This window comes from Hemitrygon akajei, chromosome 6 (genome assembly GCF_048418815.1).
Source record: "Hemitrygon akajei chromosome 6, sHemAka1.3, whole genome shotgun sequence".
Lineage (NCBI taxonomy): Eukaryota > Metazoa > Chordata > Chondrichthyes > Myliobatiformes > Dasyatidae > Hemitrygon > Hemitrygon akajei.
Window position 1 is genome coordinate 136,636,679 of NC_133129.1, and position 17,558 is coordinate 136,654,236.

At 44.6% G+C, this 17,558-nt stretch overlaps 1 protein-coding gene across 1 annotated transcript in view; it reads right to left on the reverse strand.

Annotated features, from left to right (window-relative positions):
• Nucleotides 1-17,558, reverse strand: part of gys1 (glycogen synthase 1 (muscle)) — a 123,425-nt gene that overhangs the window by 68,166 nt on the left and 37,701 nt on the right. The window contains exons 5-7 of the mRNA XM_073049355.1: nt 11,725-11,869; nt 10,044-10,161; nt 1,836-1,956 (exon numbers count right to left, since the gene is read on the reverse strand). Coding sequence (XP_072905456.1) covers nt 1,836-1,956; nt 10,044-10,161; nt 11,725-11,869 — 384 coding nt within the window. The remainder of the gene's footprint in view (nt 1-1,835; nt 1,957-10,043; nt 10,162-11,724; nt 11,870-17,558) is intronic.

The following is a 17,558-nucleotide window of genomic DNA, read 5'->3' on the forward strand; positions in this document are numbered from 1 at the left end:
ATTTCTGTTTTTATTGCAGATGTCCCCAAAAAAATTTCAAGTTATTTTTGGTCTTTCTGTTGTAACACTTACCCAACAGGCTGGTATATGTCTAGGGGAAAAGGAGATCCAGCCACACACCAACCCCACCTCCTGTACACGCAGGTGCTGTGAGAATCAAGTTTATGCTGCGCGCACACACACGGTATCAAACTCACACCAGATACCGTTATGAAATACACTTTAAAGATTTTACTAAAACTAAAAGAGTACTATGCAATACAGTATATATGAAAGAAAAGAAAAAGTAAAAGGCGCCAACTTATCAAAGTTCAGTCAGTTTAGTGCACATCGTTGGAGCTCAACCATCGAACCATTCAACACCTCGTCACTTTCCTCCGACCTCCACGTCCTCGCACCTGGAACCACCCGGGTGGTCAACCGAGCAGTGCGGCGCACATCCACCTTCCTCGGCGTCTCCTTCCCGACTCCCCTGAAAAAACCGCGAAAACCCCCAAGCTCCCAGCCTCACAAGACAAAATAACATTCCCCATTGGTCAACAAATGAATACAATCCCGATATCAGCAAGTCCAAAGCTAAACAACTGCGAGAAAAACACTTATCAGACAAAGAAGCATTCCTACTCTTAACAAACCAAAGAAGCCATTTTGAGTAACATACACAGTACATTGTACACTGTTATTAGGATTCTGATAACTGAATGCCAGCATTTCTACATTACAGCCAGTGAGATTTGGCACAAGATCTCAATGTAACCTAATTGAAATTCATGAGATGCAAATCAGACTAATAGAAGAAAAAAAGACTTTTTCCAATCGACACGAGTTTACATCATTGAAAAATTCACACAAAAGGGAATGAGTATGTGACAAAGACAGTCACGGGCATCCAATTTGAAGGAAGCAGTATTTTGGAAATTGAAGAAGTACAGAGCAGTAGATGAGGCAATTCAGTCCACTGTAAGTGCTGATTATTGAATTTATTTATTAATTCAGAGATACAGTGCATAACAGGCCATTCTGGCCCAATAAACTACACAACTTACCCATTTAATCCTAGCCTAATTACAGGGCAATTTACAATGACCAATTGGCCTACAAATCGGTAGCTTGTTGGACAGTGGGAGGAAACCAGAGCACCCAGAGGAGACCCACATGCTCACAGGAAGGACGTACAAGCTTCTTACAAACAGCGCTGGAAATGAACTCTGAACTCTGACGCCCCAACCTGTAATAACATCGCTCGATCCACTTCGCTACCATGGCACCTGTGGAAATTTGGTGCATTTCCCCTGCTCCGCTCCTACTGGCATGCTAAATTCAAGAAGTCATGTAACCAGCAGGAAGCTGATCTAACATGTTTCACTGTCTTAGAAGTTATTAAATATCAATCTGCAATACGAACTTAACAGGTTCTACCTCTGTGGCTGCGTCAACAGAGCGAGACGTTGGAGTTTGCTGCCATCTTGTGGCTAAATACCACACTGATCCAAATGGCAAAAAAAACACAGGAAAAAGAAATGACAGCGGAAAAGTATCCCTCTGCTCATTAACTTTCCTTTTACTATGATATTCTCTGTTCAGACAAGTTTCTTTTCCCCCTGTTCACTGATATGACACTAAGTTTGCGAGCGGATGGAAATAATCTCATTATTACCAGCATGATCCACTGCAGAACTGAGGGAATTTAGTGAAAATCTGGAAGCAGCCTAAGACTCCTGTGGGGTATGATATTTTCAAAGCACTGACATGAGCCACTCCCCAAAATCGCACCTGCAACAAGTAGCTTCAGACTGAAGGCAAAGGATAAACGGAAATGGTTTTGGCCCTCCTACCTTGAGCAGATAATTCAGGCGAGCCAGAGCCTCCAGGAACACATCAGCCCCCTTGTTGGAGAACTCATACCTTCCCGCAATGAAAATGAACAGGGTCTTGTCCAGGTCGAAGTTCAAACATCTGCAGGAGACAGACAAAAAAATCTTTCAAACGCATGACGGTGATAACACACACAGGGCATAACTAAAGCCTGAGAGGACGAGTTGTGGTTGTCCGGCTCAGCACAACCTGTTGCTGAAGAAAAGGAATAGGCGTGCCCGTCTTGAACTACTCCTGAAATGAGTTTTTTTTTGCTCAGCCACTTCCAGTAAGAGGTAACAACTCTGTTATAGATCCAGGTTCGTATTGAGGCCTGACCAGTCAGGTCTGCAGACTCCTTCCCTGAAGGACACTGTGATCAGATGCACTTACTGTGTCAATTCATCTTCATGATCACCAGTTTTTAACCTCCTGGTTTATTTAATTAGCCTAATTTAAATTCTCCAGCTCTCTTCATACCTTCAGATCATGTCATTATCTAAAGAATTCCACCATAAAAGTAGAAAAAGTATTAAAATGATTGTGGAAGTTTTATTGACTGTGATGAGAGAAACACCTCTAGAATCAGGTGGTCCAATGTCAGTTTAGGTGAAGCGCACTGAGACACAGGTCAGTTTGTTGGGGAGAGATGAGAATATCAAGTTAACTCCCATCATTTCCCATACAGCAAGTACTTGACCTCAAAGGGAAATGCTGATAGTACAGAAGAGAAGCAATATAATGTACATTAACCTAAATTACATCATGTGAGTGATATACGAGCTGGACAAGTTTCCACTTGCTTGTACCAGAAATGAATGTACACGAGTACCCGGCCCAACATAATTCAGCAGAGTGCTGATTCATTACAGGACTCTGGGTCCTGGGTCCCAGAGCTTAAGCACCCAGAAGGAAGCTGCCTGAGCTGTGTGCTGTTGTGCTGGAGCCTGGTGCCAATCCCTGCCGTTCTCTAGCTCTTCCCAACCAGGAACGTGGCCTGGTGTGATGTGAGCGACTGAGGCAATACACAGAGAGACCACCTGTGAGGGCTGGGCCGAGCTTTGAGACTGTGGGGTCTGGCAAAGTCCTCCACAAAGATGTAATGGAAGCTGCTGTTTGTCTAAATGCCTCTCCCCAGCCCAAAGCTTACACAATGGCCACAGTTCCCACTACATCCTACAGGAGGTAACGAGAGAGACTGCAGGATCTGGACGATCCATTAACACGTGGAACAGGATCCATTAACACGTGGAGCATGTGCAGGCAGTCCCCAACAATGGCCCCTACTCAACACATGCAGACCTCACCACCGAGTGACTATACACTCTATCCAATCCACCAAAACGCAGCCATTGATCACTCCACACTGAGCCACATGGCAAAGATTTCACTTCAACCACTGGTGAGCCCTCAATCCAGGCTCCTGGAACAGCAGTGCTCTCAGTAACATGACCTCTCTGCATATCATGCCATATTGACCTGTGATAGTGCTGACTGCACGAGTGGACTTGTTCCTGGGAATGCATTCTGAGCATTCCGGCAGTGGTAAGTTGTCTAATGAGTGTTGTATGGACAAGTAAGTTATACACTTGTTCATGTCTTCCATGATCATTTCCACTGACCCATGCTTAAAATTTCTTACAAACTGGCTGTCCTTGTCAAAACTCTGAGATTTCATTGAATGTGCTGCTTTGGGACGTCTCTGCAAATTACGAGGTATGATCACTTCCTGTGTGCACAAGTAGTGACATTTATATCTGAAAACATTCACAGCATCAACAAATTGACACATGCCCAATTAAAATAATAAATTGCTTGGTGTAGTCTTTGCATTATTTTCAATTATTTTAAAAATCAGGTTACACACAGGTACCAAAACTATTTGTCCCAGAATTTCCACTAAAAGACAAGCAGCAATGGGTACCAGTGCCAGCTCTTAGTTCAATAACTGAATAGATGTTAGGACCAAATGCACGGAGCAACCATTCCCCGCTGAACATCGACGGCTCCTCGGTAGAGATCGTTAAGAGCACCAAATTTCTTGGTGTTCACCTGGCGGAGAATCTCACTTGGTCCCTCAAGACCAGCTCCATAGCAAAGAAAGCCCAGCAGCATCTCTACTTTCTGCCTGCGAAGGCTGAGGAAAGTCCATCTCCCACCCCCCATCCTCATCACATTCTACAGGGGTTGTATTGAGAGCATCCTGAGCAGCTGCATCACTGCCTGGTTTGGAAATTGCACCATCTCGGATCGCAAGACCCTGCAATGGATAGTGACGTCAGCTAAGAAGATCATCGGGGTCTCTCTTCCCGCCATCATGGACATTTAAACTACACTCTGCATCCGCAAAAGAAACAGCATTATGAAGGATCCCATGCACCCCTCATACAATCTCTTCTCCCTCCTGCCATCTGGGAAAAGGCTCCGAAGCATTGGGGCTCTCACGACCAGACTATGTAACAGTTTCTTCCCCCAAGCTAACAGATTCCTCAATACCCAGAGCCTGGACTGACACCTTACTGCCCTATTGTCCTGTTTATTATTTATTGTAATTCCTGCACTGTTTTTGTGCACTTTACGCAGTCCTGTGTAGGTCTGTAGTCTAGTATAGCTTTCTCTGTGTTTTTTTATGTAGGTCAGTCTAGTTTTTGTACTGTGTCATGTGTTATGATCCCAGCCCCCTCCTTCCTGAGAATCGCAAGATCGCTATTAATTCGGGTCTTGGACCCAGGAAATGAGAGAGAGACAACGCAACAGATTTTGACCATTGTTTCTTGGAGACGCCTGTGTGGATTGCGACTCTATGCTACGTGCCAGCGATCAGGGTTACGTACACACCCTCGGGCAATGTGGGGTGGGGATTGTATCACCCCACCTTGATTGACATCTACAACTCTGCAAGTCAAGATAAAAAGGGACTGCAGGAGGCAGTCCCCTAGCGATGCACCAGAAGGAGACACCATCGCTCATCGCTCCTGTGATGACGGGAAGCTATTCGGAAGCCAAGTGTAGTTCATTTCCCCTAGCCTGGGGAGCGAGTGGCTGATAACACCGAAAAGGACTTCGAACTGACAACGGGGAACCCACGTTCCCGATTCAACGATTTGAGTCCAAAAGGCTGGCAAGTTTATTTTCTCACCAAAAATTCTCTCTCTCTCCAACACGTGAAACCCAGCGGTCCCCAAAAGGCTAAAAGCCTGCATGAACTCCAGAGACTTTGATATTTCCATCGGACAATATTTTTACCCCTAGACAAACGATAGAGCTACTTCTTATTGTTGATTATTACTATACCCGCGCTTTAGATTGAGTAGTGACGACGTATGTTATCTGAATGTTTGTATTAACCTTACTTTTGTGCCCCTTTATAAATAAAAACGTTTAAAAATAGTACCATCAGACTTCAGCGGACCTCTCTATCTTTGCTGGTAAGTGACCCAGTTATGGGGTTCATAACACATGTAACACCATTTTTATGTTGTCTCATTTTTACTATGTACTGTACCAGCAGTTATGGTCGAAATGACAATAAAAGTGACTTGACTTGACTTGAAATAGAAAATGCTAAACTTTCAGACAGCTGATCGATGCAGTCAGCCAGTCTGTGCCCCATTTTAGACATCGTGGAATCCAGTTCTGCATGTTAACATCAGTTTCCCAGCAGCTACACTGAGCTATCTGCCCACAGTACCCGGTGGAGAGAAACTGTTGAATGGGGGGGGGGGGGCAGCTTAAGTTCAGGGGATTGATTTATTTAATTTCGTATTAGAATATATTTAATTATCTTTGTTACTTTCCCATTAGTACTTCAAATCCATAATTTTTAAACAACTTCAATATTGTAATTTTTAATGGCTTGGCTTTGTAAAAAAATTGTTTTTGACTGTTTATGAACACCAGAGATATTTGCACACATTCAAGCTCCATAATACCTAATTGAGCCTAGGGGCTTTGTTTAACCAGCTGTCAAAGCAGTTCTGTGGCATTAATGATCGAAAGGCCATGTGTTATGTAGGGCCTCTCCAATCAGGTCAGAGTTGCCTTTCTGGGTCATTCTTGATGTGCAAACAGTGAACTGCTCTGTGTAAGTTCTGGGCCCTAATTTCTGGTGATGATTCAGCATCTGGTTATTACTCTTCACTAAAACAAAGAGCGCAGTTTAGTGACAGAAATGAAGAATTGCTTACATTTCTAATACACTTCCTGATCACAAAAATCATCACAGACTTAGAATAAGATATTTACAGCATAGAAACAGGCCTTTCAGCCCACATTCTTACCATCGTGCTGATCAGCACTAAAACAAGATTCTGCAGAAGCTGGAAATCGATATCCCACAATGCCTTTCACATTCAAGCACCTGTCCAGATGTCTCTTAAATGCTGTTAGTGTTCCTGCCACCATCACCTCGCTTGGCAGCTCATTCTAGATACCGTTTGTTTAAAAAAATACCCTTCAAATCCTCTGTAATTTTTCTCTCTCATCTTAAACCTATGCCCTGTAGTTTGAGACACCCTTACACGAATTGACTCCCTACCCCTTTCACAGTTTATAAACCTCTATCACAAGGGTTCTCAACCTTTTATGCCAAGGAACCTACCATTAACCAAGGGGTCTGTGGGACACAGGTCAGGAACCACTGTTTTACTGTGTCACTTCTCAGCCTCAACTACCTCATTTGCACCCACCTTCCTTCCTGCCTATACTTGCTATGCACCTCCTTCTTTTTCTTAACCAGGACCTCATTATCTCTCAAAAATTAAGCTTTCATAAACCTGTTATCCTTGCCTTTTATTCTGACAAGAACATACAAACTCTGTACTCTTAAAATTTCACTTTTGAAGGCCACCCATTTACCAACTACATCTTTGCCAGAAAACAACTTGTCTCAATCCACATTTGCTAGATCCTTCCTTATACCATCAAAATTGGCCATTCTCCAATTTAGAATTTTAACCCGAGGACCAGCCCTATTGTTTTCCATAATTATTTTGAAACTAATGGCAGTTATGATCACTAAATGCAAAGTGTTCCCCTACATAAACTTCCGTCACTTGCCTGATCTATTCCCTAATAGAAATTGCACTCTCTCTAGTTGGATCTCCACGTACTGATTAAAGAAACTTTCCTAAGCACATTGAGAAACTGACCACCCAGCCCTTTTACAGAATGGGAGTCCCAGTCAATATGTGGTGAGTTAAAATCACCTTCTATCACAACCTCATCTTCCTTGCAACAGTCTGTAACCTGTCTACAAATTTGCTCCCCTAAATCCCACAGACTGTTAGATGTTCTATAATATAATCCCATTAATGTGGCCATCCCTTTCTTATTCCTCAGTTCCACCACACAGCCTCGGAAAATGAGCTTTCGAGTGTGGCCTGACTAAGTAATGCTGTGACTTTTTCTCTGACTAGTAATACCACCCCTTCCTCTCTATCATGTCTAAAGTTACTGAATACTGGAAAAGTGAACTACCAGTCCTGCCTCTCCTACAAACACGTCTCACTATTGGCTATTATGTCGTAATTCCACGTGCTAATTCCTTTACCTTGCCTGTCATCCCCATTGCTCTAAAAGTGCAAGAAAGAATAAATAATGAAAAAAGCTACCTCCAGCCTGCACCTCTCCTTGCTGAATCCTTGACCAGCCAAAACCTCAACTCCCCACTCTGGTAGTGGCCCACTCACTCAATGGCCACTCCACTTAAACCTAACTTCTTTTTATTGGCCCTTGCTAATTGCCTAATTATGCATAATCCAATATTTCCTCAGGAGCTGTGGCGTGCAAAAAGTGCTGAATGCTCTTGCACACTTCTTTTAAACTCTGTCTCCCTCTACACAATCTGATGTTTCCTCAGGGAATGGCGGTACTCAAAATACTGTAACCAGTTTCCTAGCTAACCCTGGATGTCTTAATGTTCTGAAGAAACCTACACATGGGACCTTGTTAAAGGCTTCGATAAAGTGCACGTAGACAACATCTACCAACACGCCCTCATCATCCATCTTGGTCACCTTGTTAGGGATCACTCCAGGGTTATGAAATTAAGGATAGCATAATTATGGATTAATTAAAATGAGAACCAGTCTTCAGGAAATAAAACATGCATACAATTTTACTTCCAACTGATACTTGTGGCAAGTGAAACCAGTCGTTGGGGTAGGATATTCTCTGTCCCAGCGCAACTACATAGGAAAGGGTTTTGGATGAATGTTCCTGTTTTGAGCACATTGTTAAAGGTGTATCCCGGCCACCTGAGGCACAGTTCAGGACAGATGTGTTTTGTTACTTAACCTTCTGTTTAGTTCTATATTCATGGAGCCATCCTTCAACACTGTAACAAAACAGGTATATTTGGAACAGACTCTAGCATTGAGTATTCAAAGAGGTTCTCCTAGTTGAGATGTGCTACCACCGTAAATATGCAAGTCTGTAAATTTACCTGACTATATTAGAAGTATTTAAGTAGGTGATTATAGCCATTGAAACTGCAGTTACCTTTGTGCTAAAGTACAAAACATTGTGTCCAGAGAGTGAGATTCTCTTGGATTCTCCTAATTCTCCCCCCTCCCCCCGGAGGTTTGTTGTGTGAATAAAAACTTTTTATTTCCTAGTTACAGCTTCTGTGTGGCTCAGTTTTAGTCAGTGACAACACACCTTGTCAAAAACTCAATCGAGTTTGTGAGACATGAGTTCTCATGTTGACTATCCCTCACTAGTCCTTCCCTTTCCAAATATAAAAATAAATCCTGCCCCTCAGAATGACTTCCTGCACATTTCCCACTCCTAATGTCAGGCTCATTTGTGTTTCAAGACCTTTCACACTTTCTAACCTTTTTCATGCTTAGCTGCTCCAGGATTTGCTGTCTCCCCATCCCCCCCACTGAGCTCACTAGCTTCCACGTCCTTCTTCACAGTAGGCACAGATGGGAATATTCATTTAATGGATATCCCATTCCCCCTTGTATCCCTCCTAATTTCCTTATTAAGTGTGTTTCTACATCCCTTAGATCCTCAAGGGATTCGCCTGGTCTCAGCTACATATACTTACACATGACTGACTTTTTCCTGACTAAACCCTTAATACCTCTTATTAATTAAGGTCCACTAATCTTGCCAGTCTTGCCCTTCACTCTAACAGGATCTTGCTGGCCCCCAAATTCTTCCTGTCTCACTTTTATAAGCCTTCTACTTACCAGACGACCTTTCACCTACAAACAGCCTCTCCCAAGCAATTTTTGAGAGTTCATGTCTGATGCCGTTCAAATTATCTGTCCCCCAAGTTAGGACTTGAGGACCAGTCCCACTCTTATCCAAACTACCTTGAAACTGAGAGAGCTATGATCACTGACCCCAGAGTGCCCCACCCCCCACAGACACATCAATCAGTTGCTCAGGTTTTCTCCCCTAACAGGAAGTTGAGTATAGTCCCTTCTCTCGGAGGGCCTTCTACGTACAGCTTCAGAAGACTTCCTGGACACACTTAACTCATTCTGCCCAGCTAATCCCTAAGCACTGAAGCACACCTTGGTGATATTGAGACGCAGGTAGTTTGAGTTGCACCATATCACAAAGTCCTGTATCAGTTTCCTATACTCCTCCTCCTGTCCATTCCTGACACACCCCACTATGGCTGTGTCATCAGCGAACTTGCCCCTTTGGGGCTGGTATGAACTCTCCCGGGACTGCCTGGGGCGCGCTGTACACCAACTCGGCTGACGAGGCGTGCAGATCCTCTTTGGGCGCTGTGCGAATTCCAAGCAGGACCCAGGGAAGCTCGTCCACCCAGTTAGGTCCTCTCAGTCAAAACTAGTGAAGTTAAAACCACCAATTATTAAAATCCTATTATTCCTTCACCTATCTGTGATATCCCTACATATATGCTCCCTTAATTCCCCTCATTAGTTTCTCATTGTTCCTAAGAAAGTGATCACTCCTTCCTTATTTCTAAATTCCACCTGCATGGCCTCCAGGTCTCTACCATATAGCATGTCTGATGCTGCCGAGAAAAATTAGTGGCACCTTAAACTGTAGCTTAGTCTCTTTCAATGCCGAGTGCATTGTGTTCAATTTCTTATTGCACTCAAAGCAGAGACTAACTTTCTTCTTAGCTGAGTCCATTAGTTGAATAAATGGTGGCAACCTCCACTCTCACTTGCCCCATGGTTTTAAACTTTTGAACTTACCCATAGAAGTGCCCTCTGACAAACTCCTGGATGTGAGCCTTACTGCGGGCATGCAAGTTCTGGAATTCATGCATCGCAGAAAACTTCTTTATGTTGAGTCCATTTGGAGTAACCACGTCTGCGTAACAGAAATATACCTTAAGACATACATAGAGAATTGGGAAGGCCAAAAACATTAGTGAGACTAGAGTGCACACTTACGTCAAGCACAACAATCTGACAGGAGTGGAATAGCAGAAATCTATTCAACTAGGCACGGAGATCACAACTATTCTCCCTGGTAACACCACAATTCTGTTCCAGCTCTTGTCTCAGAAAACTGGAGCAGGTTGAAATACACTCAAGCAAAGTGCAATGGTTCTTGGTAATAAAGAAAATAGGCAGAAATGCTCAGTAGGTCATAAACAACTGAGGAGAGAGAACCAGAAATGATATTTCAAATTAATATACTAACTTTGTCTCCTGCATGTTCTGGTTTGAATACATGAAACAATTTATGCAATTTTAAGGAAATTTTTCTCTGTCCTGAAGTAATCTGAAGGTTCAGGGAGGTCCTGATACCGACCCCAGACTTCTGGAGAATCAGCTGATCTCAGTTTTACTAGAGGTTGAATATGTTAATGGACTCACTGCCCAATAACAGTGCTGAGAAAAAGCCATCTATGGCAGTTACTCGTTGGTTGGAAGATGTCACTGCGACAACAACAAACAGAGATGGGTATCGGCTAAACTGCACTTCTTGTTGATCCTGACTGCAGACAAATGGTAATACCTGGACCAAGTACAGTAAGACACAATACCCCACACACTGTACAGGTCTCGGTCAGTAATGGAATTGGGGAATGGGATGGGATGTACCAGGTCTCTGTCAGTAATGGAGTTGGGGAATGGGATGGGATGTACCAGGCTTGCTAGATCACAAACCTCACAAGGATCTGTCAGTAACGGAGCTGGGGAATGGGATGGGACGTACACCGTCTCTGTCAGTAACGAAATTGGGGAATGGGATGGGATGTTCCAGGTCTCTGTCAGTAACGGAGTTCGGGAATGGGGTGGGATGTACACCGTCTCAACCACACACCACTCAGGGATCTGCCCCATTGGGGAATGGGATGGGACGTACCAGTTTGCTCAACCACACACCACTCAGGGATCTGCCCCATTGGGGAATGGGATGGGACGTACCAATTTGCTCAACCACACACCACTCAGGGAACTGCCCCATTGGGGAATGGGATGGGACGTACCAATTTGCTCAACCACACACCACTCAGGGATCTGCCCCATTGGGGAATGGGATGGGACGTACCAGTTTGCTCAACCACACACCACTCAGGGATCTGCCCCATTGGGGAATGGGATGGGACGTACCAGTTTGCTCAATCACACACCACTCAGGGATCTGCCCCATTGGGGAATGGGATGGGACGTACCAATTTGCTCAACCACACACCACTCAGGGATCTGCCCCATTGGGGAATGGGATGGGACGTACCAGTTTGCTCAACCACACACCACTCAGGGATCTGCCCCATTGGGGAATGGGATGGGACGTACCAATTTGCTCAACCACACACCACTCAGGGATCTGCCCCATTGGGGAATGGGATGGGACGTACCAATTTGCTCAACCACACACCACTCAGGGATCTGCCCCATTGGGGAATGGGATGGTACGTACCAGGCTTGCGCTTGAGCAGATGCTCGGCCTCCATGGCGGTTATCTCTGACACTGTGGTAAAGACGTGAGCACAGTGGACAGCGGCTCGCTCCATACAGTACCGATGGTAAATCTGTCTCGTACCTGCTTCCTTGTCAACATCAAACTGTTTCAAGAGTGGAGATGAATAAGAAAGTAAGTGCACAGCTATTGGTTCAGATGATAAAAGGATCATTAAAATGGAACATCGGAAAAATTATGAGGGGTAATAAAAAAAACAAATTCAAGCAGGCTTTTTCCACTGGGGTTGGGTGAGACCAGAACTAGAGGTCATAGGTTAAGGGTGAAAGGTGAAGCACTTGAGGGGGAGCTTTCTCACTCAGAAGATGGTGCAAATGTGGAACGAGCTGTCAGCAGAAGTGGTGGATGCAGGTTCAACTGCAACAGTTAAGTGGTTTGGATAGGTCCATGGATAGGAGGGAAATAGAGGGCTGTAGTCCAGGTGTGGGTCAATGGGACTAGGTAGAATAACAGGCTGACTAGATGGGCTGAAAGGCTTTGTTTCTGTGTTGTGGTGCTGCATGACTCTATGGAAATACAAATACAATGGCCAGGGTGCAAAATAACCCTGTGCGCATAATCTGCCACCATCCTTCATACCCACCTCTGCCCCACATCACACCTGTCCAAGATCCCCATCACAACTGTTCAGTCCCCATCAGCTACACCCTTGTTGACATTAGACCTGCCCTTGAACCCCAGTGAATATCCCACCAACCCATCCTAGAACGACCCTTACCTGCTCTATATGTGGATGCGTCAGCCTGGCCTATCCTGTCACACCCTGCCACAACGTCTCCATCAGATCCTCCCGTGATTACATCATAGGCACTTCCTGCCCCGTGCCGCGCATGAACTGTCATAGGAACAGATTTGCTCTCATCCCCATTCTCCATCACATTCCACCCCACAGGGCCTCAAAACCACTGAGACACTTGTAGCATCCACTCCTGTCCCTCCACCTCCTCAGCACTTAGTCCTAATTCAAACTAGATGCAATGGTGCAGGAAATGGGTGTGACAGGGGCAGGAGATGTGAAGGAAGAGAAGTGATGGACACGACTTGGAGCAGGTGTGAAAGTCAGGGGGCAGGGGAATTCATCAGGGTCAGGGGAAAGTGACGCAGACAGAGGTCATGTGTGAGTGAGGCATAGACCTTCCCCTGTACCAGAACCTATTTAAATCTTCTTGCTATCTACATCCTCAAACTCTCATTCACCCTGCCTTACTGCCAGACAGAAGCAAACATATCCTATACTTTACAATTTCCCAATTCCCATGAATTCCCTCACAAAATGCAGTAGCTAAAGATGTGGAAGACAAAGTGGGTGAATAATGGTGAACATAAATTGGAGGATGAAATCCAGAAAGAAGTTAATGGTTTAATAGATGTTTCTGGACATGGGAGTATCTTCTCCAAAAATTAATTATTTTTGTTATCTCTTTGATGACACTTGCATCTTAAATGTTAAGAGCAGTTAAATCTCCAGTTTGACTTCACTGACACAAAGACGATTTCCTTTGGAAGAGGAACACAGTAGTCCTTACCCAGCCTGTACTTGAAACCAGATCCACACTTAACTGTGCTCTGAAAGGCATCGCAAGCCCCTCAGCTGTAGCATAAAGTCTTCACAGAGAGGACATCCTCCATCACAAGGTATGGCAGTACAAATGTACTAACTGGGATGGTCTCAGAACAGACCAAAAGTGGGCAAACATGAGGAACTGTGGACTATCAGCAGAAATGTAGAACACTACAACCTGTAACTTCAATGTCCTAACTCTATCATTACTATCAAACCTTTTTCTACAAGGTGTGAAGCTGCAATGTGGGACAACTTGCATGCTAAACAATAAAGTTCAAATTTCAACATTCAAAGTAAACTTATTAACATAGTACATATACGTCACCATATACAACCCTGAGATTCCTTTGCTTGTGGGCATAGTCTGTAAATCCAAGAACCATAACAGAATCGATGAAAGACCACACCCAACAGGGCGGACAAACAACTAATGTGCAAACACAACAAATTTTGCAAATACAAAAGTAAGAGAAATAATAATGATAATAAATAGATAATAAATATTGAGAACATGAGATGAAGAGTCCTTGAAAGTGAGTCCACAGGTTGTTGGAACAGTTCAGTGATGAGGTGAGTGAAGTTATCCTCAAACACATCTAAGGAAAAACGTACAGTCGATGTTTTGGTCCAAAACCTCTCCCCTCACTACCATCAGGGCTCTAAGCTGTCCTTCCAGGAGAGGTGACACTTCACCTGCGAGTCTGTTGGGGTCATTTACTGCGTTCGGTGCTCCCAGTGTGGCCTCCAGTACATCAGTGAGACCCGATGTGGATTGGGAGACCGCTTCGCCGAGCATCAACACTATGTCCGCCAGAACAAGCAGGATCTCCCAGTGTCCACCCATTTTATAGACATAGAACATAGTATAGTACAGCACATTACAGGCCCTTCGGCCCACAACATTGTGCCAACCCTCAAACCCTGCCTCTCATATAACCCCCCACCTTAAATTCCTCCATATACTTGTCTAGTAGTCTCTTAAACTTCACTTGTGTATCTGCCTCCACCACTGACTCAGGCAGTGCATTGCACGCACCAACCACTCTTTGAGTAAAAAACCTTCCTCTAATATTCCCCTTGAACTTCCCTCCCCTTAACTTAAATCCATGTCCTCTTGTACTGAGCAGTGGTGCCCTGGGGAAGAGGCGCTGGCTGTCCACTCTATCTATTCCTCTTAATATCTTGTACACCTCTATCATGTCTCCTCTCATCCTCCTTCTCTCCAAAGAGTAAAGCCCTAGCTCCCTTAATCTCTGATCATAATCCATACTCTCTAAACCAGGCAGCATCCTGGTAAATCTCCTCTGTACCCTTTCCAATGCTTCCACATCTTTCCTATAGTGAGGCGACCAGAACTGGACACAGTACTCCAAGTGTGGCCTAACCAGAGTTTTATAGAGCCGCATCATTTCATCACAACTCTTAAACTCTATCCCTCAACTTATGAAAGCTAACAGCACATAAGCTTTCTTAACTACCCTATCTACCTGTGAGGCAACTTTCAGGGATCTGTGGACATGTACCCCCAGATCCTTCTGCTCCTCCACACTACCAAGTATCCTGCCATTTACTTTGTACTCTGCCTTGGAGTTTGTCCTTCCAAAGTGTACTACCTCACACTTCTCTGCATTGAACTCCATCTGCCACTTCTCAGCCCACTTCTATGCCTATCAATGTCTCTCTGCAATCTTCGACAATCCTCTACACTATCCACAACACCACCAACCTTTGTGTCGTCTGCAAACTTGCCAACCCACCCTTCTACACCCACATCCAGGTCGTTAATAAAACTCACGAGAAATAGAGGTCCCAGAACAGATCCTTGTGGGACACCACTAGTCACAATCCTCCAATCTGAATGTACTCCCTCCACCACGACCCTCTGCCTTCTGCAGGCAAGCCAATTCTGAATCCACCTGGCAAAACTTCCCTGGATCCCATGCCTTCTGACTTTCTGAATAAGCCTACCGTATGGTACCTTGTCAAATGCCTTAGTAAAATCCATGTAGATCACATCCACTGCACTACCCTCATCTATATGCCTGGTCACCTCCTCAAAGAACTCTATCAGGCTTGTTAGACATGTTCTGCCCTTCACAAAGTCATGCTGACTGTCCCTGATCAGACCATGATTCTCTAAATGCCCATAGATCCTATCCCTAAGAATCTTTTCCAACAGCTTTCCCACCACAGACGTAAGGCTCACTGGTCTATAATTACCCCGACTATCCCTACTACCTTTTTTGAACAAGGGGACAACATTCACCTCCCTCCAATCCTCCAGTACCATTCCCGTGGACAACGAGGACATAAAAGATCCTAGCCAGAGGCTCAGCAATCTCTTCCCTCGCCTCGTGGAGCAGCCTGGGGAATATTCCGTCAGGCCCCAGGGACTTATCCGTCCTAATGTATTTTAACAACTCCAACACCTCTTCTCCCTTAATATCAACATGCTCCAGAACATCAACCTCACTCATATTGTCCTCACCGTCATCAAGTTCCCTCTCAGTGGTGAATACCGAAGAGAAGTATTCATTGAGGACCTCGCTCACTTCCACAGCCTCCAGGCACATCTTCCCACCTTTATCTCTAATCGGTCCTACCTTCACTCCTGTCATCCTTTTGTTCTTCACATAATTGAAGAATGCCTTGGGGTTTTCCCTTACCTTACTCACCAAGGCCTTCTCATGCCCCCTTCTTGCTCTTCTCAGCCCCTTCTTAAGCTCCTTTCTTGCTACTCTATATTCCTCAATAGACCTATCTGATCCTTGCTTCCTAAACCTCATGTATGCTGACTTCTTCCACCTGACTAGATTCTCCACCTCACTTGTCACCCATGGTTCCTTCACCCTACCATTCTTTATCTTCCTCACCGGGACAAATTTATCCCTAACATCCTGCAAGAGATCTCTAAACATCGACCACATGTCCATAGTACATTTCCCTGCAAAAACATCATCCCAATTCACACCCGCAAGTTCTAGCCTTAAGACTTAATTCCACTTCCTATTCTCATTCCCATATGTCCACCCACAGCCTCCTCAACTGTCGTGAGAAGGCCACACTTAGGTAGGAGTAAAAATACCTTATGTTCCGTTTGGGTAGCCTTCAACCTGATGACATGAATATTGATTTCTCAAACTTCTGGTAATGCCTTCCACAACCCCTTCACCATTTCCCATCCCCCTTTCCCTCTCTCACCTCATCTCCTTGCCCACACATCTCCTTCCTCTGGTGCTCCTCCCCGCATTTTCCTTCTTCCATGACCTCCGTCTCTTTCACCTAACACCTGGTGGTTCTCTCTCTCCCCTTCCCCCCACCTTTTAAATCTACTCCTCAGCTTTGTTTCTCCAGTCCTGCTGAAGGGTTTTGGCCTGAATCGTCAACTGTAATTTTTTCCGTAGATGCTCCCTGACCCTGCTGAGTTCCTCCAGCATTTTTTGTGTGTTGTTGAGTGAAGTTATCCTCACTTGTTCAAAAGTCTGATGGCTGAAGGGTAGTAACTGTTCCTGAACTTGGTGGTGAGCGGCCTGTCTGTCCTGAGGCTCCTGTACCTTCTTCCTGAGGGGTGCTGCTTTCCTGTGACAGTGCTCTGTGTAGATGTGCTCAACGGTGAGGAGTGATGGACAGGACAGTATCCGCTACCTTTTGTACGATTTAGAGAACTAAATGTGTGGCTCAAAGATTGGTGTGGGAGAAGTGGGTTTGAATTTGTGGAACATTGGCACCAGTATTGGGGAAAAAGGGAGCTATCACAACGGGTTGGGCTCCACCTGAATCATCCTGGGACCAGAGTCCTGGTGAAAAGCATAACTAGGGCTGTGGATAGGGCTTTTCACTAGATGCTATGGCAATGGGTTCAACAGCTTGGAAGAGTGTTGAAGAGGAAAGGTTACTAAAGTCTCCAAAATAAAGAAAAAGAGAACAAGTTTAGTAAGTGTTAAAAATTTAAGTGGAGTAAAAAAAATTGAAGAGGGTGATGAATGTGGTATAAATGAATGACGCAATGTATGAAATAAAGCAAGTGATCTTGTAGCGTGGTTACAAATTGGCAGGATGACATTGTGAGCATCACAGAATCATGGCTGAAAGAAGATCACAGCTGGGAGCTAACATTCAAGGATATGCATAGTGTCAGAAAGACAGGCAGCTGGGCATAAAAAAGGTGGGGTGGCTCCGTTGATACAAAAACAAAAACAAATCCTTAGAA